Source organism: Lepidochelys olivacea (genome assembly GCF_965140295.1).
Source record: "Lepidochelys olivacea isolate rLepOli2 genome assembly, chromosome: 8".
Classification (NCBI taxonomy): Eukaryota; Metazoa; Chordata; order Testudines; family Cheloniidae; genus Lepidochelys; species Lepidochelys olivacea.
In genome coordinates, this window is record NC_140418.1 from 29,198,793 (window position 1) to 29,222,354 (window position 23,562).

General features: G+C 40.6%; 1 protein-coding gene across 2 annotated transcripts in view; it reads left to right on the forward strand.

The window, feature by feature from the left end:
* The window catches only part of TENM2 (teneurin transmembrane protein 2), a 996,821-nt gene that overhangs the window by 944,855 nt on the left and 28,404 nt on the right, over window positions 1–23,562 (forward strand). For both annotated transcript variants that reach the window (XM_084636387.1, XM_084636388.1), the window contains 7 exons: window positions 5,490–5,609; window positions 7,553–7,814; window positions 8,594–8,861; window positions 10,017–10,160; window positions 13,379–13,628; window positions 17,614–17,634; window positions 22,279–22,511. In XM_084636387.1, the coding sequence (XP_084492513.1) occupies window positions 5,490–5,609; window positions 7,553–7,814; window positions 8,594–8,861; window positions 10,017–10,160; window positions 13,379–13,628; window positions 17,614–17,634; window positions 22,279–22,511 (1,298 nt within the window). The remainder of the gene's footprint in view (window positions 1–5,489; window positions 5,610–7,552; window positions 7,815–8,593; window positions 8,862–10,016; window positions 10,161–13,378; window positions 13,629–17,613; window positions 17,635–22,278; window positions 22,512–23,562) is intronic.

Genomic DNA, 23,562 nt, shown 5'->3' on the forward strand with positions numbered 1-23,562 from the left:
CCCATGCTACAAACTGTAGGTCTTGCAATGTCTAAGGTCAGGAAGTCTGAAATTTCATTCTTGGCTTACATTCACTATCAATTCCTCTTTGTTCCTGTCAGGAAAATTAAATTTGGCCTTGTGTGCATAAATTTTAGAGAGAGGACAAGGGGTTAATAATGATAAAAACAATTCCTACTAAACAATAACATCATAATAAATAAAAAGTTTTTAAAAAATCACAAGCTAAAAAGCAACCAGCGAATTGTTCTCCAAGCTTCTAACTTAGAAATAGCACGATGTACATTTGTGGATATGGGCTGGGATTTTCAAAAGTGCCCAACGGATATAGGTGCCCAATTTTGATTGAATTTGGGTGTCTAAGTCAATGAGGCTCCTTTGAAAATCCCAGGCTTGGTTTTAAAATGTTGCTGCAAGTCACCTAAGATAAAATTTTCAAACGTGAAAATCAGTGGGACTTAACTTACTCAGGACCAGATTTTCAAAGGTATTTAGGGACCTTAAGATGAAGATAAGCGCTTAGTGAGATTTTCAAAAGCAGCTAAACAGGTTCAGCATGTAACTCTCAATGATAGTCAATCTGCTTTGGTCTTTTGAAAATCCCACTAGGTGTCTATCTTCGTCTTAGAAACCTAAATAACTTTGAAAATCTGCCCCTACAAGCACATCTATGCTGGAATAAAAGACCTATGGTACGGCCACAGCTGGTCCAGGTCATCTGACATGGGTTTGTGGGGTCTGGGCTGTGGGGCTAAAAATTGTTGCCTAGAGATTCAGGCTTGGACTGGAGTACTGAGTTCTGGGCCCACCCCCGTCATGGGGTCCCAGAGCTTGGACTCCAGCCTGAGCCCAAACATCTACAAAGCAATTCTACAGCACCCAAGCCCGATCCCTGCAAGCCTCAGTGAGCTGACCCAGGCCAGTCATGGGTATTTAATTGCTGCTTAGTTCCTAAGTGAATAAGTCTTTTTTGAAAATAGGACTTAGGCTCGTCAATCACTTAGGCCTGGATCCACTAAGGGACTTAGGCACTGAGATGCTGAGCATCATGGTGCCTCTTAAGTGCCTAGAAAATCACAGGAACAGCACTGCAATCCACAAACCTGAGTTAGGCATGTAGGCCCCCGATACAATGAATGGGGAGAGATAGGTGCCTTAGAATGCAATCCACAAAAGCCAGCATGCTAGGCAGCTTTCCACCCAAGATAGCCAATGTGGATGAGAGGGTTGTGTGCCAAGCCCTGTCCCTCTCATGGAGATGGGCACCCAAGTCTGGGCTGCAGGGAGGTGCCTGTCTCTCATAACAATCCATGAATAGGAGAAGATAGATGCTCCTCTACTTAACTTGCATGTGGAGCATCTTAGTGGATGGAGGATGAGGAACAGAAGGTCCCTTATAACCCAATGGTTAGGGTACTCCCTTGGGACATGGTTCACTCCCAATTCCAGTCCCTCTTCTGCCTGAGGGGGAGAAGGGATTTGAACAGGGATCAGCCATCTCTCAGGTGAGTGCCCAAACCACTGACTCTCGAGTCATTCTACCTCTTTCTTACCCAATTAATATTTAATTATTTAATTGAAGTGGGACAACTTCAATTGAAGAGACTGAGGGAGATCCACCTCAGAATATCCCATAGCCCACAGGCTAGGACTCTCAACTGAGAGATTGCCCATCCTTGTTCAAATCCCTTCCCCTCATTAGGCAGAGGCAGGACCTGAATGAGTGGTCTCCCACATCCTAGGTGAGTATCCTAAAGGTTATAAGAGAGGTCATCCTCCTCCTCATCCTTCCCCTTGGCTGTTTTGTGTAGATCTAAGCAACCTCTGAGCTCTCCTACCAGATTGGCCTCACATGCAACTCAGGCAGCTGACTGCCTGCCTTTCCCCAGCTGGTGAATCGCTCTGAGGCATAGGCAGAGGAAAGGTGCCTAGTGAGGCAGCAGTCCACGTGCTGAGAGAGTTTAGCCACCTCTGGCTGTAGGTGACAGCTGAGCAGGGAGGTTGTAGATGGCAATGGTGCCTGAAAACGGGGTGTAGTGACACGAAGACTCACTGGTGCGGCACCTCCTGCTGGTTATGCTGGGAATTAACTCAATTCCAGCTCGGAGCACCCTCTGCTGGTGTCTAGCCTGCCGCTGGTCCTGTGTCCCTCCTGGACCCTGGTGCCCTTTACCTCGGGGTTCTTCCCCAGCAGTACCCCCACGCTCTGGGTCTCCCCTTCTAGGGGAACCCCAGCCCACTCACCCACCTTGCCTCAGGGGCTACTGCCAGTCATCATCTAGCCCCCGCTCACTGGGGCAGACTGTAGTCTGTAATGGCCACTCATCATTGGCAAGGTGCTTGGACCAGCTGTCTCAGCTGTCTCTGCCTATCTCTGGGCTACACTTCCTAGCCCCAGTACCTGCATAGGCCTTTACCAAGGCCTCAGCCTGGGGAGCTGCCAGGCTGGAGCTCCCCCACTCCTCTGGCCTTTCCCCAGCCCTGCTCCCCTCCAGATACCCTTTTCTCCCGGGCAGCCAACCTACACCAGGGCTAGAGTGAGACTCCTCTCAGCTTCTGGCCCACAGCCCTCTTACCAGGGCCAGCTGGGCCCTAATTGAGCTGGCCATAGCTGTGGCTGCTACACCAATCAGCCTAGCTTGGCTGTTTTAACCCCTGTTCTCCAGGTGTGGGTCAGCTACCCCACTACACGGGGCTTAGGTGCCTAAGTACCTTTGTGGATCTGTGCCTTCGGCACTTTTGAAAATGTCACCCCAACCTAGTATTGCAGATGCCAAATTATGGACAGAAGCAAACGTTTGTGTTCAAGCCCAAAATGCTGAAACTGGGGGCTTAAAGTGCTGACATGGCCTTCAGAGAAATGCTGTCAAGGGGTTAGGCCCCAAATTTTACATACATTAAAGCTATCTTAATCTTTGGAAGGAAGTCCTATGAATTATAATGATCTCTCTCCTCCTGAGCTCTTTGTGCCACTCCATTGCCAAGAAATGGAGGAGAAGAAGGGGGAGGAAATAGGCACCACAATCCTACAAAATATCTTTTGCTCCGCCTGTTGACTCTGCAGGAGCAACTAATAATAGCATAATTCCCCTAACGATGCTCACCTCATTGCTTATTCTGGTACACAGACAAAGACGTGGTGGTCTGAAGCTGTTGAACAAAAACAACCGTGTTAATTTGTACTGCATTCACATTTGACTTCTATTATGTGAAAAAAGGAAGAAAATTGTTTGAGGAATATAATTATTTTCATGCTTAAGAGGGAATGGCCCACAAAAGAGATTTAACAAAAACTTCAAATAGCATCAATGGAAAATCACTATACTTTACTTGTTAGCTTGTGTTATCTGTGATATTATTATTGCAGGTGGATAATCATAAATAGAAATGAACCTATATCATGTGTTGCTGATATTTTTGTTTGTAAATTTACTGTACATTAAAGGCATGTGTGAAGAATCTGAAGTAACAGACTTGTTAAAAATTACATGGGATGCAGGCTATTTTTCAACAACATTTTAAAAGCATGATTGATTGATATATTAATAAAGTAATCTGAGAAAAACCAGTAACGTGAAGATACTCGGCTTGTTCCAAAGTATTCCCAATTATATGGTCTGCAACATGCATGGATTTCTATTGAGGTCAATATCATGTTACAGTATGCTGATTTCAGAAATTAATATTTGACCTAGAAAGTCGAGAAATCTTGCTGTGGTAATCATTAAAAAGCAATAGAAAGGATTCTTTTCATGAACTGATTATGTTTTTTTGATATCAAGAGAATATTACAGTGTGCACAGAATAAAAGAAAAATGAGAACGCGTTTGTTTAATAGCCAATGGAGTGCACTTAGAAATTCACATTAGAGCATTTAAAACATTTTAAAGTTCATAAAAAGGTCTAAAAATAATCTTTGGTATTGCTAATAAAGATAGATGTGCCCTCAGGTCTGCATCCCTTCGGTAACTGATCTATAACACATAACATAAAGCAGTATACCTATCCCAAAATGCAAGTGAATTTTGACAAGTTTTGGCAAAAAGCAGGTCAGTTTAATCCCCTAGTCTTAAAACTGGGACTCAGTCCAAGAACCTTAGGTGTCAAGAATCTGTGTCTGCCAAATTACCTAAAGTCTGTTAAGGCTGCTGAGCAGCTGCAGACCTGCCAGTGCGGGGGTCAATTCAGAAATGAAGCTTTTCATTATCTGCCTTCTCTGTGTAGCTGCAAATTGAAGCTGGTAGAAAATGTTGAAAATGCTTCATGGTAAAATGAAAAGTTTTCAGTTTGGACTGAATAGTGAAATCTCTGCTCAGTTTTTACTTATTCCTTTCTCAAAACAAACTCCCAATTGTTTTCCTACTTGCTGAGTGAAAACAAGGGATTGGAGATCAGGATTCAGGGCAAGGTTTGCAGATGTCAGACACTTGCATGAGGTTACACAAACCTTAATTTGGAAAATTTAGTTGTGAAAACTACAGATATCCCCTCCCCACCTCTGTTCTTTTTGGAATGATTATGAGAGTTGACTGTGAGAGCTTAGTGCCACAGGTAGGAAAAAAAACTGACAGTAAAGAGAGAAATATCCAGAATAGCAGTAGTTTATAGTGATGATCCATAGCATCCAATCTCATAGTCACACAATATGAAAGTTCAAAAGTTGGGAGAACATCCTCCAATGGAAAATCAACTGTCAGAAAGCAAACAGACCTCGTTAAGTTTTCAGTGACACTGGTGTGAATGGTGAGTAGCTCCACTGAAATCGGTGGAATTGTACCAATGTAAAACCAGTGGAACTGAGAAGTAAATCCAACTCTCAGAGCCAAAGTGGCAAAGATATTTAGGGTCCTATTGAGACTCTTTGAAGCACCTAAGGATATTGTTAGTTTTTATTTCAATGGGAATTTAGTGCCTAAACTGGGGTGCCTTTGGAAAACCCACAAGGATCCTATCTGCAAGTTTAGAAGCTGAAATACTTTTGAAAATATGGCCCTAAGTGCCTAAGTCTTTTTTGAAAATGGGACCTAGGCTCTTTTGAAAATATGATGTAGGTATTTAGGCAATTTTGAAAATGTATCCAAAAATCTTTTATTGCAAGAATGACCTTCCAAGCTCTCACTTCAATGAGTCATGTGGCATTCCTTTTCTATACATTGAAGTGCTACCAGACCTGGAGGAATGATTCAATAATCACAGCTGACCCACCCACATAAAAACATTCATAGAACTCTCTATATGGATTAAATATGAATTTATTTGAATACATATTGATCTGAGTTGAGTATATATATAAACTCAACTCAGATCAATATGTATTCACATAAATAAATTAAATAAATGGGCAATATTCTGAGTTGTGTTGGTGTAAATACAAAATACATTGGATTTACACTGGAGTAAATGAGATCAGATTAGTGTCCCTAGTCTGTTTATAAACACCACAACCCTTGTTTTCATAGTTAACATAGTTAATTGTGTTTCTTTTTCAGTCTTGTGTCTCTTATAAGAGGCCAAGTAGTGACTACAGATGGGACTCCACTTGTTGGAGTCAATGTGTCATTTGTCAAGTATCCAAAGTACGGCTACACCATCACTCGTCAGGATGGCACGTAAGTGTAGTTATTTCATTCTGCACCTACTTAGTATGTAATATCTCTGCAGATTAACAGATGGTGCTATCTAGTGGGACCATGTGGTATCATGCACAGAATTCCTACTGGGCCAAACAGCTATCAAGTAAACACAAAAGTAATTTTTCACATAGCATTTTGAATACTAACGGAAAGTGAATATGAAAAAGCTGACTTTTGATAATAATGTGTTAGTAGTCAGACTTCCTTTCAGATAAATTGCCCTGTATCTATGAAAACATTTGTGGACTACAGCAATATCCAGCTGAGACCAGAAATACTTCATTTTAAAATGCGAGGCAGGCCAACACACTGCTGGAAAAAAAGTATCATTATAGAACAGTATATTTTGTTAAAAGTTCCCTTCTGCCTCTATCTTTCCTTTTTGAAGATCCACTATCTTTAGAGTTTCTTTAGGGTAGAACATAATCAAAAGATTCTAATTGAATATACTTAGACAATTCCCCGCTGTGTGAAGAACTGCTTTTTTCCCTCTTGTATCATCTGATTTGAAATGCACACCAGTTCAGCTCAAACAAAAATGAAAGTGTCATGGTTTATCTAATTTATTGGACATGGCACTAAAACAAAACATCTATGGAAAATGCACTGTAAATATTTGCAGTTTTATGTGTATCTATAGTCCACAAAAATTTTGAATTGGAATAATTGACATTAATCAACACAGGGGGCATGTGAATTTCCATACAGTCCAGCGTTTTACTACATTATCACACCAGTGTAATGCTATTGAAATGCTATTGAAATCAATAGCATTACTCTGGTGTAACACTGGAGTAACTCAATTGTGAATCAGGCCCTGTTATGTTATTGTTTTACATTATTCCATGTACTGGTAATTCAGTTCATTGCATTGCCAAGAGATAATATAATACATGAAAAAATAACCGTTTTCTAGCTCTTGCAAAAGAGATCTGTGAATATTTTATTTATTGAAGACAGATTTCCAAGGGGTAATGGGCATGCACATATACATGTGCAAATCATATTTGGGGTGGGAGGTAAGAGTAAATGTTTAGTGCTTCTTAGAGGCGATGTGTGTGGGGGGGGCACACGGGGTCACATGCCCCCCGATTCCTGCCAGGGTTTATATGCCCTGTCCTGAGCCCTGCTGCATACCACCAGAAACTTTAAATTGTGTCCCCGCCTCCCCCTCCACTATCAACAATTATGTGTTGTCTCTGGTGCTTCTGAAAGGTGCCAGATCACTGGTCCTGGAGACGAAAATTCTTTGAGCCACAGAACGGAGACAGCCCAAGTTTCCCATCACTTCTCTACCAGTGCCATACACTGCAATGCTGTTCCAGGGGGACAGATCCTGAGAGAAAAGATAATTCAGTATCCAGGCTCAGTAAGCTCTTGCGGTTTCTGCTGAGAATGTTCACGAGGGTGCTGATTAACATCAGATCTGGTGGTGGTGGTGGTAGTGGTTTTCAGAGATGGACCTTTGTTCACTTAAGAAATAAACTTGTAAGAGTGACTTTGTCTACACTGCACTTTCATCAGTAAAACTTTTGTTGGTCAGGGGTGTGAAAAAACCAACCCTTGATCAACAAAAGTTTTACCGATGAAAAGCGCTGATGTGGACAGCGCTTTGTCAGTGGGAGAGCTCTCTCCTGCCGACAAAGAATGGCTACACTGGATACCATATAGCGGCCCTGCTGTAGCGGCGCAGTTGTGCCGCTGTAAAGTGTGCTGTGTAGACATAGCCTAAGTTACTGCTGATCGTGTCTGAATTTCAACCAGCAGCTTAGAAGTTAACAGTTCCATTTCCCATTGTGAATAGCCTGAGCCAGGATGTGTGTGTTAAATCTTATCATTAATTTCCATTTGCTGGGAATGCTATCACTGTGGAACTATTCAATCTGGTCACCTCTTATGTTAAGCCCACATTTTCCTAGGTTTGACTTGATTGCAAATGGTGGAGCTTCCCTAATGCTGCACTTTGAGCGAGCCCCATTCATGAGTCAGGAAAGGACGGTATGGCTGCCATGGAATAGCTTCTACGCCATGGATACGCTCGTGATGAAAACTGAGGAGAACTCCATTCCCAGCTGTGATTTAAGTGGCTTTGTCCGTCCTGATCCAGTCATCATTTCATCGCCACTTTCAACATTCTTCAGTGATGCTCCTGGTCGGAATCCCATAGTACCAGAAACCCAGGTATGATTTGTGGGAGTGAAAAGAATGTAGAAGCAATCACTCACTGTGATAGCCACACATCAGAGATGGTACACCCAATTATCAGAGTTTTACCATCCACTCACTGAACTTCAACTGGTACCCCTATGTTTTGATTCTAACAGATGAGCTAAAAGACAGACTTCTCTAATGAAGCTTGTAGAAGCTGTGCTAGGCTTATCTCACCCAGGCATCTCTCTCGACTACCTTACACTCTCTCCTACTGCCTCTCATTATCACATTGTACATCAAGTCCTGTGTATTTCTAACTATAGCTGAGGTTATTTCAAGAGAATTTTGCAAAAACTTTGTATGTGCAACTAACCACAAGCTACTTTCTCTTATGCTAGTCCGGGGGATAAACGATAATGGATTATTTAATAATCTACACTGGTATTATTATTATTATTGCTAGTTTATTCCATCTTGGCATCCCTTTTGCTTTATACCAATTGCCAGTGGAAGTCGCAGGTTTGTATAATTGCAGCCTCTTGTGGCCCCTACGTATATAACTAGCAATAAAGCCTGTTGTTTTTATTTACAATTTTTCCAACAGACTGTTTTCAAAAAGAAAACATAACAGTGACATACAATTATTAATCCAGAAATCATAACCTAAACTGTATCGCTGCAGCATGGCAAGGATACAAATTTTCAACCACAGAAAGTTGTTAGTTCTTAAGTAAAGGGCAAACAGATATCTCTTCGAAATAAAGTGTACAGTGGCAAGTTTAATATGTCTATTCTGTGTTTCCATCCAGGTTCTTCATGAAGAAATTGAGTTCCCTGGCTCTAACATAAAGCTCTGTTATCTGAGTTCCCGTACTGCTGGATACAAATCTTTGCTCAAGATCACCATGACCCAATCTCTTGTGCCTCTGAATTTAATTAAAGTTCATCTGATGGTAGCAGTGGAAGGGCATCTGTTTCAAAAATCATTCCAGGCATCCCCTAATTTGGCATATACATTTATCTGGGACAAAACTGATGCATATGGTCAGAAGGTTTATGGGTTGTCAGATGCTGTAGGTATGTCATGACATTCAAACTCTAAAACTTTCAAATGATGATGTAGTGCTTATAATGGCTAATTTAGTAAGAATACTGAAATAAGGACTGTTGCAAGAATTTACCTATAGCTCAAATACAAACTATGCAAATTCTGCCTTCTTTATACAATTTTATCCTTGGATTGTGCCTCATCTACACATTTAGTAGAAGGAATAATTTGGTCTCCATATATCCTGGTTGGTAAAAAGTGATTCTAACCTTTGGAATGGCATGCATACTCTAGTCCATTTGCAATCTAGTGTATATTGTTAGTACTTGCCTGTATTGTAGTATGCTTACGATTAAAATGGTATTTTCTAACAGGGGTCATTCCAGCACTTTTATAGCCATTTTTAAATTGCATAGTTAGAGATCTTTATTCTAGCAAGCAACAAAAGAAATGGCCTTAAAAACCTTTGTAACTTTTATAGTTGTATCTGAAAATGTAAACAATTGATGTAAGGATTTTACAAATGCGCATTAAAGCAATGTGAATCTGGAAAGAAAATTGTGAAGATCTGCTTGCTCTTGCACTTTCACATTATTCTAAAGACTTGCACATGATAGCACCTCTTCTCCCAATAATTCACAGATCCCAGGTTAATGTATGTAGTGTATGGGTGTGTGTGTGTGTATATATATATATATATATATATATATATATATATATATATATATGCCAATACAAGATGTTGCCTTCTATAATAAATGAGCTGTTATATAGCATATGAAAAAAATACCATTAAATATAATAAATAAATGTGGTGACTATCAGGCTAATTAAAAGTAGAATCCTGTCCTGTGATTTAATAGCAGAATTTTTATTAGAATTTTTAATGATTTTTCCTACTCTCCCCTCATCAAACTGGTCACTTCCCAAAGCCAATTATTCAATGAAAAGGTCATCAGGTCCCTACAGAGTACAAGGGAATCAAGTTTCAAGGTTGAATTCAGTCAAAGATCTGAGTTTAATATTGTGGAATGAAAGAGGAGAGCCTAATCACTCCATCTCATTGAAAGTGTTTGGGAACCAGTTGACTTACTGTTTGGGAACCAGTTGTTTTACTATTTGAAAAACTGTCCAGTCATTTTGGTCCATTGCTTATGCAATAATCATCACCATTTTTCCCCCAGTTTCTGTGGGATTTGAATATGAGACGTGCCCAAGCCTGATCTTATGGGAGAAGAGGACAGCGCTGCTGCAAGGCTTTGAACTAGATCCCTCAAATCTAGGGGGCTGGTCTTTGGATAAACATCATGTACTTAATGTCAAGAGTGGTGAGTTAACTGATTCCATGTGTTTTCTGAACTACATGCCATCATAGTAACTTCTGTCCATCTGTAAAAAATCCAGTTCCACTGCTTTTCTCACTACATTTCTGGAAAGTTTTGTAAAGTTTGAACTGTTTTTGTTTCTAAGAATAATTGTGTCATTTTCCAAGAATCGCTTCTTACACTGCCACAGAGCAGCACATTCTTAAATTCCCCAGCATTTCCTTCTGCTTCACTGATCCTTTTTCTTCCTCCCCTTATTCTGCCAATGTTCTCTGAGACTTTTCCTGATTCCTTGTGTTTGTCTTTGGCTCCTATAATCCTCCTGAAAGATAAACCCAGGGAAAACTGAGAGACATGAACTGGTGAGCTGGGAGACCCCAGTCCCGTTATAGTCATAATATCACACACAAATTGGACACAGGAAACATGATTTTTATAGATGTTAAAACACAGGCCAAGGATATGGCAATCAGAGGGACCAAGTGACATCAGAAGAGGCCTCTGAAGTCCCTACTTACCTATTGATGATAACACAGATCTGTTGCAAAAAAACACTGCCAAGTTATCTAGCCAACGGTTGTATGATGTCAGGTTGACTAAACAAATCCATTTACCCCACCACCCGAGGAAAGCCAACCACCGTGGCCTACTGGGTCAATTCTAAAAACAATAAATAATCTCTGCTTCCGCACTATGTCCTTTTGGAAAATTTTGCAAAACTTAGGTGTTCTTCGGTGTGAATATGTTTACATCCATTCTGCAGCCACAGCAAGCAGTCAGCTACACAAAGATGTTGCTGCAGCACTAGCAACTGAAGAGAGTTCTAGTTCATTGCACAGTAACTCTGTTCCAGGCAAACCTGAAAAAAACACCTCCTTTGAACCTACCGTGGTGTCAGGGACTTGCAATACTCGGAACCAGAAAATGTCAGGACAGTCAGCTAGTAACACAAAAGCCAACGAGAAATACTTTGATCAATTTCTTGTGGCATACAGGATCTGAGCTTTGTGTGTTTTTCCACTGGGTGTGAGGGAGATGCACAGAGAGTAAAAGCAATTTTCAAGCATCAGACACTTTGTGGAAATGTTTGCGTCAGCTTTGAAGACATCAGAAAACAGGGTAGTAGGTTTCATTGTAACTTTAACTTTCAGCCCTCTTCTCATTGGGTTCTAGGGGTAAATTATATAGAAACAGTGTTTCCATGTTTTTACCTTCTGGTAGACTCAGGTTCAGCTAGTTGTTTCTTAAGTGTTTCTTTCATCAAATTTACTTGACTAGACTTTAGCCAGGGTGAAATGATTTCCAGAAGAGCCAAGTACAGGCTTGAGAAGACAGTGGAGTCTGGGGTTAGATAATGGGGCCACTATTTTTTTAATATGTTAGAGCAGTTACTCTGGTAAATGCCAGTTTTTACTATGATTGACTATGTCAGTTTAATGAGCTAACTGAAGTACTGACTCTGTCAATTTGTGAAAAACTTATTTTAAGGAGTCTTAGGCCACCAGAGATTCCCAAGAAGCTGGTCAAAAAGAGTTTAGGTGGCATTTGTGGGTCAATAAGAGGCTTTAAATGTCAAAGATTTCAGCACACAAGTTATTTTTATTGTTGTAACTGTACCACTTCGTGTGTATGATCCATGTAATTGTGTAATTTTTCTGCAATTTAATTATTAGTATTCTTTATATTATAACAAGCACCTAAAATGGGCCATGTGCTTCACAGACTTATAGGGAGACATAGCCTTAGCCCTAAGAGCTCACAGTCTGAAAAAGAACAAAAACCTCTGCAGTCATAACATTGTTAATTGTGCATTGCAAAACAAAGCAAAGCTCCATTAACTACTTAATATGCAGTTGCTAACTATTCTCTTTCTCTCCAGTTATTTCTGTTGGTCTATTCCTGTCATCACTTCTTCTGTTTCTCTCTCTCTCTCTCTCTCTCTCTCTCTCTCTCTGTCTTAGACTTTAAGTGCCTTGAGCTAATAGCTATGCAGGCAGATCTAAAACGGTTACTGTTCTTCAAATTTTTTTACCAACAGGACTAAGGGAGGTGGAGACTTTAGCATATCTTTTTTTTGTGATCCTCGCAAACTTTTTTCGGGAACCTTCTTTCTGTTGCTTGCATGAGCAAGTTGCAGAATAGTTAATTGCACAAGAACCCTAGGTATAGTGTTCAAAATCAGTGAAGTCGGTTTATTTAACACATACTTCCATGGATGCTATGTGGCAGGTTGAGCTTTGTGGCATTGTACCAGCATGTGCATTCCACCCTTGCATACGGTGTGATGGTTGTTACAGCTGTCCGTGGTGATAGCTGCACTCATGGCCGTGCTACAAACCTCTTCACTTAAGGATATAATAATTGGATTTTCAAATGAACATGTGGCTGATAGTTTCCTACGGTATTTTCCATACTATTTGACCACATTGTTAGCGACAGCTTTTCCGTGCTGTTTGGAGCTGCGGTACCCTGGCAGCCCTAGAAGAGGCAGGACTCACATTATCTCTCAGGGTGGTTGGCAGTCCCAATTCAGACATTCCTCCCACCCCCAGAAATGGGGTTGCTCCTCTGCCTTCCACACTTTCCCTCTAGCCCTTGAAAGCCTCTTCAGACATTTTACTCTTGTCTCTGACTTTTTTTCCTTTTCCCCCTTCTTCTTCTTCCCTTCATCTCTTTTGCTGTCCTTGCCTGAGTGTGAAGGACAGCGAGAGGGAGCAGGAGAGCGAGAAGCGAAGAAGGAAGACGACAGGAGAGCTGACACAAGAGAGTCCATATAATAATAGAAATAAACTGAAGGCAGAGGAAACTCAGGGGCTTATCAGGTTCTTTGCCTCTTTGCTTTTGCTCTCAGTTCTTTGCCTCTTTGTTTTGCTTTCTAGTTGATGACATTATAACAGGGGCCTTCCTTTAACCCACCTCCGTATGATGGGAGAAGAAAGAGATGTATGACAATGGTTTGACTCATAATGACTGTAGTGTCTTCTAATACGACCCAATATTACACCTTTAACTTTACTGCTAGTTGAGTAATGCTTGTGCTCAGGCTGTCCTGAAAACAGCAACTATCCCTCTCCTCACTATAATGTTGTGAGACCATGCAACTGAAGGCACTTCACCTTACATCCCTGAACCAGTGTCACATCAATTATTAAAAGCAGGCCCTCTAAAGGCCAACTTTCCAAACTATCATAGTAACCACTTCCATTTCCCTTCACTGTTAGGTATATTGCATAAAGGCAGTGGAGAGAATCGGTTTCTAACTCAGCAGCCAGCCGTGATTACCAGTATTATGGGGAACGGGCGCCGAAGGAGCATCTCCTGCCCAAGTTGCAATGGTCTTGCAGAAGGAAACAAGCTTTTGGCCCCTGTGGCACTTGCAGTGGGAATTGATGGAAGCCTCTTTGTTGGGGATTTTAACTATATTCGGCGCATCTTCCCATCTAGGAATGTCACCAGTATTTTGGAATTAAGGTAAGGCATCAAACATAGCCCTTTGACATAAGTAACCTGTGCTGAAATCAGACTTTCCCATTCCTTTTTATAATTTTCTAAAACATTGTCACTTGCCACCTGATAAGTTTCCAATGGAAAAATGGGTCACAGAAGAGCATAGCTCAGTATCTATGGATGATAGAGCAATGAGTGTTAATAGAGAAAAAAACTGATGATCAAAGAAAAAATTAACTTGTTTTCTCTTTTTGTTAATCACTTAATACAATCTCCCTTTACTATTAGACAAAGCCTACCTAGTTTTCAAGACTATGGGATTGACTGCCTGTCATTGGTGAGCCAGAGCAATATGCCAGGGCTTAAAAGCCTTGTGAGTTCAGAAGAGTTTTTGATATCAACATTTTCTCATAGCCATTGTCCCCACTCCTTTCCCCCTTCCCCACATTTTTAAATATCTTTCTTTAGGTTTGGTCAGTGCAGTTAAGATCAGGTTGCTATCAGAGAGCCACGTGCATAATCAGGATAGTATAGTTCTTAAAAATTATCTCACTGTGCACAAACAATTGCTGAAGATTTGGTCACATAAATAGAAAAGGCACCAGTGTATAGTGGACCATTTCACCCATTTCTGTTCACTGTCCTTTTTCTTCCCTATGGGAGAGGAAAGGGCCATTCCTGAAAACCCGCACTCATGTGACTAGTCCTTACTCTTACTGGTCAGTCTCTGGAGACAAATTAATTACTCACGTGAGGAAAAACTATATGATTGGAACCTATGTGAACACTTTCTTGGTACTTCTGCAGCTGTCAAGAGATGCAATGTGATCAAACTACTGCTCTTGTAGACTTTAAAAAGCTGCCAAACACCTCGAGAGAATTCAAATAGCTAACCTATTTATGTGATGCCACCAATAACCAATCGCTTCGCTTTCAGTGGCTGAGAAACATAGCAAAATGATTGGACTAGGAAGAGATGATGGACCTAGTTCTGGTCTCACACCAGTTTTCCACTGATATGATTCTAACTTCAGTGGAGTGAGTCCTGATTTATATTCGCATAAGTGAGGTCAGAATCAAGGCCGCTCTATGCTTAAGCCAATTCCCTGACACCTGTCTTGTGGATCACTGCACATCAATGCCTCTTCACCCCTGGGATCACTTAAAACATCATTCTAGAAAACAGACTTATCATTATTACCATCAGATGTGAAATAACACTGGCCATGCTTCCTATTAGCAGAACAGTACATGTTCCAAGCAGGTAGTTTGTGTGGCTGTGTGACCCACCATAAACATTTATCATTGTAGAACGTCATTCCACTCTATGACTCCTCATTTTATACGATTAATTTAATTCAGTTGGGCTCTAATCTGCCTTGAGACACATAGCTCGGCACAAGCTGGGAGGGGTTGCAAGCAGTTCAGAGGACCGAATGAGAATTCAAAAGGACCTTGACAAATTGGAGAAGTAGTCTGAAATCAACAAAATAAAATTCAATAAAGATAAGTGCAAAGTACTTCACTTAGGAAGAAAAAATCAAATGCACAACTACAAAATAGGGAATAACTGGCTAGGTGGTAGTACTGCTGAAAAGGATTTAGGGGTTATAGAGCAACACAAATTGAATATAAGTCAGCAATGTGATGCAACTGTGAAATAGGCTAATACTGTTCTGAGGTGTATTAACAGGAGTGTTGTATATAAGACACAAGATGTAACTGTCCTGTTTTACTCAGCACTGGTGAGGCCTCAGCTGGAATACGGTGTCCAATTCTGGGCACCATGCTTTAGGAAAGATGTGGAGAAATTGGAGCATGTCCAGAGAAGAGCAACAAAAATGATAATAGGTTTAGAAAACCTGACCTATGAGAAAAGGATAAAAAAACTGGGCATGTTTAGTCTTGATAAAAGAAGACTGATGGGGGATGTGATAACCGTCTTTAAGGGCTGTCATAAAGAGGGCGGTGATCAAATATTCTTCATGTCCACTGAAGATAGGACAAGAAGTAATCAGCTTAATCTACAACAAGGCAGATATAGGTTAGATATTAGAGAAAATGTTAACTATAAGGCTAGTTAAGGACTGTAATCAGCTTCCAAAGGATGCTGTGAAATCCCCATCTTCAGAGGTATTTAAGAATAGGTTGGACGAATAGGGACGGTTTGGGTTTACTTTGTCCTGCCTCAGCGCAGGAGACTGGATTTGATGACTTCTTGAGGTTCCTTCCAGGCTCCAGCCCTACACTTCAATGATTCTATGATGTTTATAAGTAAAGGCCAACATTTTCAAACTGAGGTGCCTAATATCAAGCATTTATTTCCATGTCACCTCAGCATCTCTGAAAATCAGGTCACTTTTATAGGTGCATAGCAGTGGGCTTCCAAGTTTGAAAATGTTGGCCCAAAATTTACAACAGGACTTGCTTGAACACTGTTCCCTTCTAGCTGTGCAGGTGAACAAGTATCAATCTCAGCCTCTTTAGAATCTGGCAAAAAAGTAAGAAATCACATCAGCAAAGGTTAGGGTGCTTATCCTTTCTTTATGCTTCTATCCGGCTACCCTTGTCTTTTATTAAAGTCTGTTTTCCATAGTATAGTTTTCTTGGCCTCTGTAACAACTACTAACAGTGAACAACGAAGCTATTTCATGTTGGGTACTGTTGAAAATCTACAACAGGCTTGATTCAGTCTTAGGACTTACATTCGTTGGTTTAACTCTGTGTTCTCAGAAAGGAATCTGGGTCCAGTCCTGCAAATGTTACTCATAGAAAACATCCTCGCTCAGAAGAGTGGTCCCACGAAAATCTGTAGGACTTACATGAGTAGGGGTTGGAAGAATTGGGCCCTTAGGTATGAACAAGACCAGAATCCCAAACTGGCATATTTACAATTTTATTAAAGCTTCTAATATTTCCATAATTAATACCAAAATATTCCTTCATTTGTGGCAGATAATGGTCTAGTCTTACATATGCAGTGTAAATCATGATGAGTAACTCCATGGAAGTCAGTGGAGTTACACCAGTGTAAAATTGTATACAAGAATAGTATAATGCATGATATTTCACTTTCACTAAGCCATATAAAATTACCCCAAGACATTAACTGATATCACTGGTTAATAAGAAGTAAAGCCAGGACTGTTATTGATGGCACAATTTACTGAATGAACTTCACAAAGTTCCAAGCTTCTGACTGTGCTGTAAAAGCTGCAGCTCAGGAGTTACGACATCATCGGTATTCCACTCAGCGTGTATTGTATAAACACAACAACACACACTAGGCACAAAAAATGTATTAATTCACATGTGGGAATATAGCAGGCACTTGCCTTTTGGCCTTGTGCCTAGACAGCACACTAGGCATCAATTGATAAAACACAGTTCACATCGTTCAGTCTCTTATTGCTTTGTTATCAAATAGCAGTAACCAAAGAATTACTTTGATCAGCTTAGAGAATTTCTTGATCAATGGCTGCATTTACGGTCAAACTTGCTTTAAGCAACTACCACAGGGACCAAAGGGCAAAAATGTGTTGCTGTAGAAATTGGTCGAAAGATTAAAAAAAAATTCCTCTTGGAAACTACTTTTGGGTAGTTTAAGGTGTTTGCTTTCAACTCTTAGAAGTGATCCTAGTGCCGCTTTCACTGTATATTAACCACACCTCTCCGCTAAGCCCACTGTTCCATGTGGTAAACTGCCACCTTCTTCCCCTCTCTCTCAGCACACAAGATGAACATTTTTCCACATAGTGATTATTTCAATGATCCAGAAAGTTTCTTGCAAAATATGCCTTGAGGGAGGGTATCATAGCAGGGAACTATCTGGTGATTACAACACCCCTGGTGTGCTTCATCCCGAAACCAACCTAAGGCTAGAGCTGAAGAGAGATTTCCTCTCTTGCGTCCTTTTGTAAAATAAAAACAAAATGTTATGTATGCTTTACCATCTATTCTTCAGCTAACTGTTTGTTCTTTTTTTTCCTTTTGTTCCCTTTCTATAAAGAAATAAAGAGTTTAAACATAGGTAAGACCAAAAGCTCTTTCACATATAATTTGATACAGTTTGTTTGCTTCACTGTGTTTGCTTTTTGTGTTGTGCTTCTTGTGTAACATAATGTTTTTCATGTACCAAATATAGTAACATTTTTATGTACTAATTGTATGTTATGAATATGATAAACGTTAGCAATTATGAAATACATTCAAAAAGAAACCAAATAAGTTCTGACAGTAATTAGGAATTTCTAGTGGAATGCAAGTATAATGAACCCAAAGTTAACTTTTACATAAGCATTTCTCCCTGTGGTCTGTAATTGGTCTAAATGGTTGAGGCAAACTACAGCAGTAGCTTTGTAAATGCTGGACAGAGTTCTCAAAGGAACTAATGAACTGGAAATGGCTCAAAAACTCATTTTCAACTCATTAATAATTTTTTCTGGATTCACTCTTTCTTATATTGACTGACTATTAACAATGTGGTGGTCTGGTTATATAATGGATTAGTTAGTTTAACTAGAGCTTAAAATCCATTTCTAAGGGCTTATCTACACTGGCAAGCAAAATCGGCGCTGCTGCGGTCGATGCAGTGGCATCAATTTAGTGGGTCTGGTGAAAACGTGATAAGTCGATGGCAGAGTGCTTTCCCATCAACTTCAGTACTCCACCTCCCCGAGAGGTGGAAGGTAAGTCGGCGGGAGAGCATCTCCCATTGACACAGCGCAGAGTAGACATCACATTAGGTCAATGTAAGCTACGTCGCTCCAGGGTGATTTTTTTCACATCCCTGAGTGACGTAACTTACAGCGACTTAAGCAGCAGTGTAGACCAGGCCATGAATAGAGTTCTAGTTCAAAGGCATTCAAATCTCATTTGTGTACCACGTGAGTACTAAACTCACTAGCCAGGTGTCCCCAGAAGTTGTACAGCTTGCATAGCCAGCCTCTGTGCCATCCTCCTCACAGTTCCCAATGGAGAGTAGAGGAGGAGTAGAACAAGGAGAGTGGTCAGCATATGAAGAGCAGTGCAATCCCCAGATGGTGTATGGTCCCTTGGGGACCATAGTCTGATGGTTCCCCATCTCTCCTGAGCCCAGTATAAGATGGATGCAACAGAGGTTTGGGGCCTAACAGTGTGATTCCCCTCTCGCAATGGAGTAAATCAAGAGGGAGGCTGAGTTAATTCATTATTTGTATGATTATTTGTGCTGGTGGGTGGCCATTAGTTGCAGTTGTGAATCTAACTAATTGTTAGGACGCTTAGAGCTTTGTGTATGGGTGGCTTTTCTTAGTATTTAAATGGAAGAAATAAGTGAAGTAAATGGAGTTACTCTGGTGTAAGTGAGCAGAGAATCAGACTCTAAGACCCACTCCTGCCTACACTAACTCCCAGGCAACCTGCTTCCTGACAGACTGAGTCTCATTGACCTCATGGTATTAAGTGTTATGTTCACTAGTAAGTGCTATGAGATGAGGCCTTGTAGTAGAGCATCTCCGAGCAATACCGATTATTTTATTAAAAACCTTTTTAAATAAAGGATACGTTCCCTGCCTTCATGTAAATCTAATAAAGAATTAAAGGGATTTTTTTAATGGCAAAGGGAGAGGCCAAAGCTGCTTAGCCAGTCAAGTGTTAGTGTGGGAACTCTTTATTTCTCCAGTATATGATATGTCTGTCTTTGAGGAAATACGCCATTAGCTCTTTGTGGGAGTAATGAAAGTGCATCATTTTAGATCAGTTTCCATCTGCCAAAGTTGATTTTCCCCATTATCAAACTTGGAGAAAAAAGCCCCTCAGATCTTGTGAGCTCACTGCTGAGTTTGGTGGATAGGCTCACACCCTCTCTGCCCTTGTTCGGCTCACGATGGAGAGCAAACACATATATAACAGGTCTGCATCTGTGCCAATGAGTTGCTGAAACAAACGATAATGAATGCTCTGAATGAGATCACTACATCATGATCACAGCCTGAATGGAATTCTGATAGCTGGGAGGGGTGGTGAGCTCAGTGTATATATTGATGACTGCACAAGGAAGATAGAGAGGAAAGAGGACCAGAAGGCACCCTCTGTGTACCAGAGTCTGCCACCCTACCTTGCAGTGCTTGGTACCTTACTTCTCCTCAATTTCAGTAGAACCTACTTGCAGAATGAGATACTACTCAAAGTGAGTATGGTGACAGAACCTGCTCTTCAGTGTTAAAGGAGAGCATGTCTAACAGCATGAAAGAGGGGAAAGCCTCAAAACAACATTTAAAACTTTTTTTTAACTAACAAACCTGGGTGTTTATCTACTGGAAAGCTAAGAGGTCCTGTTAGCTAAAGTCAACATCTTAAGGGCTTTTCCTCAAACCCAGCACTTATCCAAGGCAAAGGTAGAAAATTCAGTTAAATATTTTTTGGTGAGGAAAGGGGAAGGGAGAGAAGGTGATGAGATGACCTCGTGGTAAGGTATTATGCTGTAGAAGACAAGACAAAGGACTGAGAGATTGAGTTCTAATCCCAAGTGTTCCACTGATCTCGCTGCACAAGTCACCTAATTGCTCTGTGCCTCAGTTTCCTCCTCTGTGAAATGGATTTAACAGTACTTACCCATCTTTGTAAAGGGCTTTGAGATCCTTGCATGGGATAAAACTGCCAAGTATTTTCTATTTATTTATTGTACTTCCATCTCTTCGTTTTTATGGTCCTGTGAGTTTTCTGCAGATGGTATTACTTCTTCCCATTTAATTTCAGCCAAATCAATCTCCTTTCCAGAATCTACCGTTTTTGAGCAAAGGGCAGAATGTGCTATTGACTCAGAATCATGCCATATTACAGGCACTGTCAGTCTGTTGCAGAGGAGGAGGATTACAATAGAGAGTGCTTTCTCTGTCCCTCCTCACTCCTCCTCACCCAAAATCTGGCTGTCCTCACATATGCACAGTTGTCTGTGTGCTGCTGATAATCCATCTGTAGCAGGTGCCAGTGGCTATACTTCCAGTGAGAGTCTAATGAAGAAATGGCTTATTTTCTCCATCATAACTTGCCTCGACATATCCTCACTCTTGGAGTTGTGCACTTTTGCCATATGAATCCAGGAGTGTGGATCTTTGGAGGCAAATGACTCTACTTACTGGTAAGTAACCTGCCTTTTCTCTTGCTGTCCTCATTTGTCCTCCACACTTTTAAAATCTCCATTGACCTTAAATAAGATCACCGTAGGCTCACGAGACTGGTAAACATAATAGAGATCTTGTTTAAAAACACATTAAAGTGAATCCATCTTGTTCCTCTGCTCCAGCTCTAGTTATATGTGTTAATGGCTGAGACTGAAATTTCACAATTTGCAGATGGTTTGTTAAAATAGTTCCAGAATTTGATAAGCTGTCAAAAATTATAGTTTCATTAGAGATACAGCAATACATCTGAGCATCCACTTTTAGAACAAATCACAACTAGTCACTGCAGGTGAGTAGCCCAGGTGAAAGCCAAATACTTGGGCTCTCTCTGATTTTAGTTACATGGCCAACTTCATATACTATTTTAAGAACAAATGAGAACAAACTTTGTTTAAGGATAAATTTGTTATGCACCTACTTTCTACTTATGTAAGACCTCATGAATTTGGTGTCAGAGTATTCATGACTCAGAGGCTGGTGCTTTGATCTCATTCCTGAGATTTCTGCTTTCAAGGGAAGTACAAGAATGACAACAGTTAGAGATGAACCAAAGAGATTTGGCCTTGAGCAGGTACCTCCAACTACTCCCTGCTTCCAAATCAGAGTGTAGCAGCATCTTTCCCCATCTCAACTTATTATATGAGTGCTGAATGAAGAATCTAATGCTCTTTACTAGTTTGCTTCAATACATTAAACACTTGCTTTATAAAAACAGTCCCTGGCAAAGGAATAATAAAGAGACGTGATAGTACACACTGGAAAAAAGTCTTTCCTCAGCACATTGGTTTAACACAGTGCAGAATTCAGCCCGGTTGGTGGTGGATTTAGAGCTTCACTCTATGAGCAAGGCACTTCCATTGTCTCACTTTTTCAGTACTAATCCTTCTGAGCATGAAACCATTGATACTCGACGTGTAGGAACACTAAATGCCAGATTTATCCATCTAACTCAGGGGCTAGTCATCTTTCTGGCAAGCATACAGGGATAACAGTGGGAGGAGGAAAGGGCCTTTTGCAGTGTATATTTTTGAGCACAGAAGTCAGCTACTCTACTTTTTACTTGCTTGTTGGGTTCTATTGTGTATTGTTTGGTGGAATGTGAAGAAAGTGATTTTAAAAAGGAGGGACAAGCTCCACACTCTCTTCAGAAAATGCTGATCAGTCTGTAATCAGAACCCAGACACATTATCCATTTTTCATTCCTTTTTTCCTTCTCTTTGGTTCACGTTGCATAGAAGCCATGCCATTTGTAGAGCTTGTAGCTAATGTATTTTTAAAAGCAATGTGCCCAAATGAAGCAGTAATATATCAGCACTGTGGGAAATAAAGGGTTTCAATAGAAAAGTGTAACAATGTCCTTAAATGGAAGTAACTCAGACCCCTCAGAATATTAAGATGTCAAACTGTTCTTTCCAGTTCTTTAAATGGCAGATAACTGTCTAAGGCCAAAAGGTCTAGGATGATTTTAGATTGCTTAGCCATCTCTGTTTTCTGTTTTTTCCTTCCTAAAGCAACAATCCAGCTCACAAATACTACCTGGCTGTGGATCCCGTTTCGGGTTCACTGTACGTATCAGACACCAACAGCCGACGAATTTACCGAGTCAAATCCCTCACTGGTGCAAAAGACCTGGCCGGTAACTCTGAAGTGGTGGCAGGGACTGGAGAGCAGTGTCTGCCGTTTGATGAAGCCAGATGTGGAGATGGAGGGAAGGCAGTGGACGCAACCCTAATGAGCCCTAGAGGTAAAGGAAGTAAAAGAGACTGGAGAAAGCAACTGTCTGAGGCTAGGCTGGATCTGGATATAATTATCTAGTAATTAAATCACTACTTGCTTGTAATTTTTATTCTGTGCTTTAATCACAGTGGATTGGCAAGCGATTATGCTTTACTTAAAACAAACTTTATTACCTCTTCACTGTTCGCTGCAAAAGGAGATTTCACAGCATCGGGCTTCCTCCTAAAAGGAAACTTGCAAACAGGAGAAAACACCATTGTTTGAAACACAGTCCTTTTTGGGAGGAGGAGGGATGTCTTCTGTAGTATTTTTCTTAATTTTAGTTCTGATGTTCATTAGCGTATTCCTACAAACGGGAAAAAATGGATCTGTGTCTTTTTAAGCTTCTTTATAATTTATAGTAAGGTGCCATAAAGGATTTTGGGGGATTAAGTATTTTTTTCATCTCAAACGTAATCAGGAATAGAGTCTTGTCTTCACTATTTTGCTTGGAGCACTGAAATTGGTGACTTGAAAGCCCTCTAATTAAAAGGGTGGGTTTGTCAAGTTGTTAGCAAAGAGAGTTTTTCTTTCAATTCTTGTGTTAAGCAGATGGCATTAAAACCAAACAGAAAACCCCCACAAAGGCTCTTACTCTGCAAGCACTTACATAGTTGCTTAAATTTATCACAAGTAGCCTGAGTGAATGCAATGGGACTACTGGCATGTGTAAAGTTAAACACATGTGTATGGGCTTGTCTACATTTAAAACACTGGAGTTGCTGTAGTGCTTCAGTGAAGATGCTTCCTAAGCCAGTGGGAGGGCTGCTCCCATCAGCATACTTATTCCACCTTGCTGAAAGGTGATAGCTAGGTTGATGAGAGAATTCTCCCATCAACCTAGCACTATCTACACCGGGGTTAGGTCGGTATAACTGACATGTGTATGGGCTTGTCTACATTTAAAACACTGGAGTTGCTGTAGTGCTTCAGTGAAGATGCTTCCTAAGCCAGTGGGAGGGCTGCTCCCATCAGCATACTTATTCCACCTTGCTGAAAGGTGATAGCTAGGTTGATGA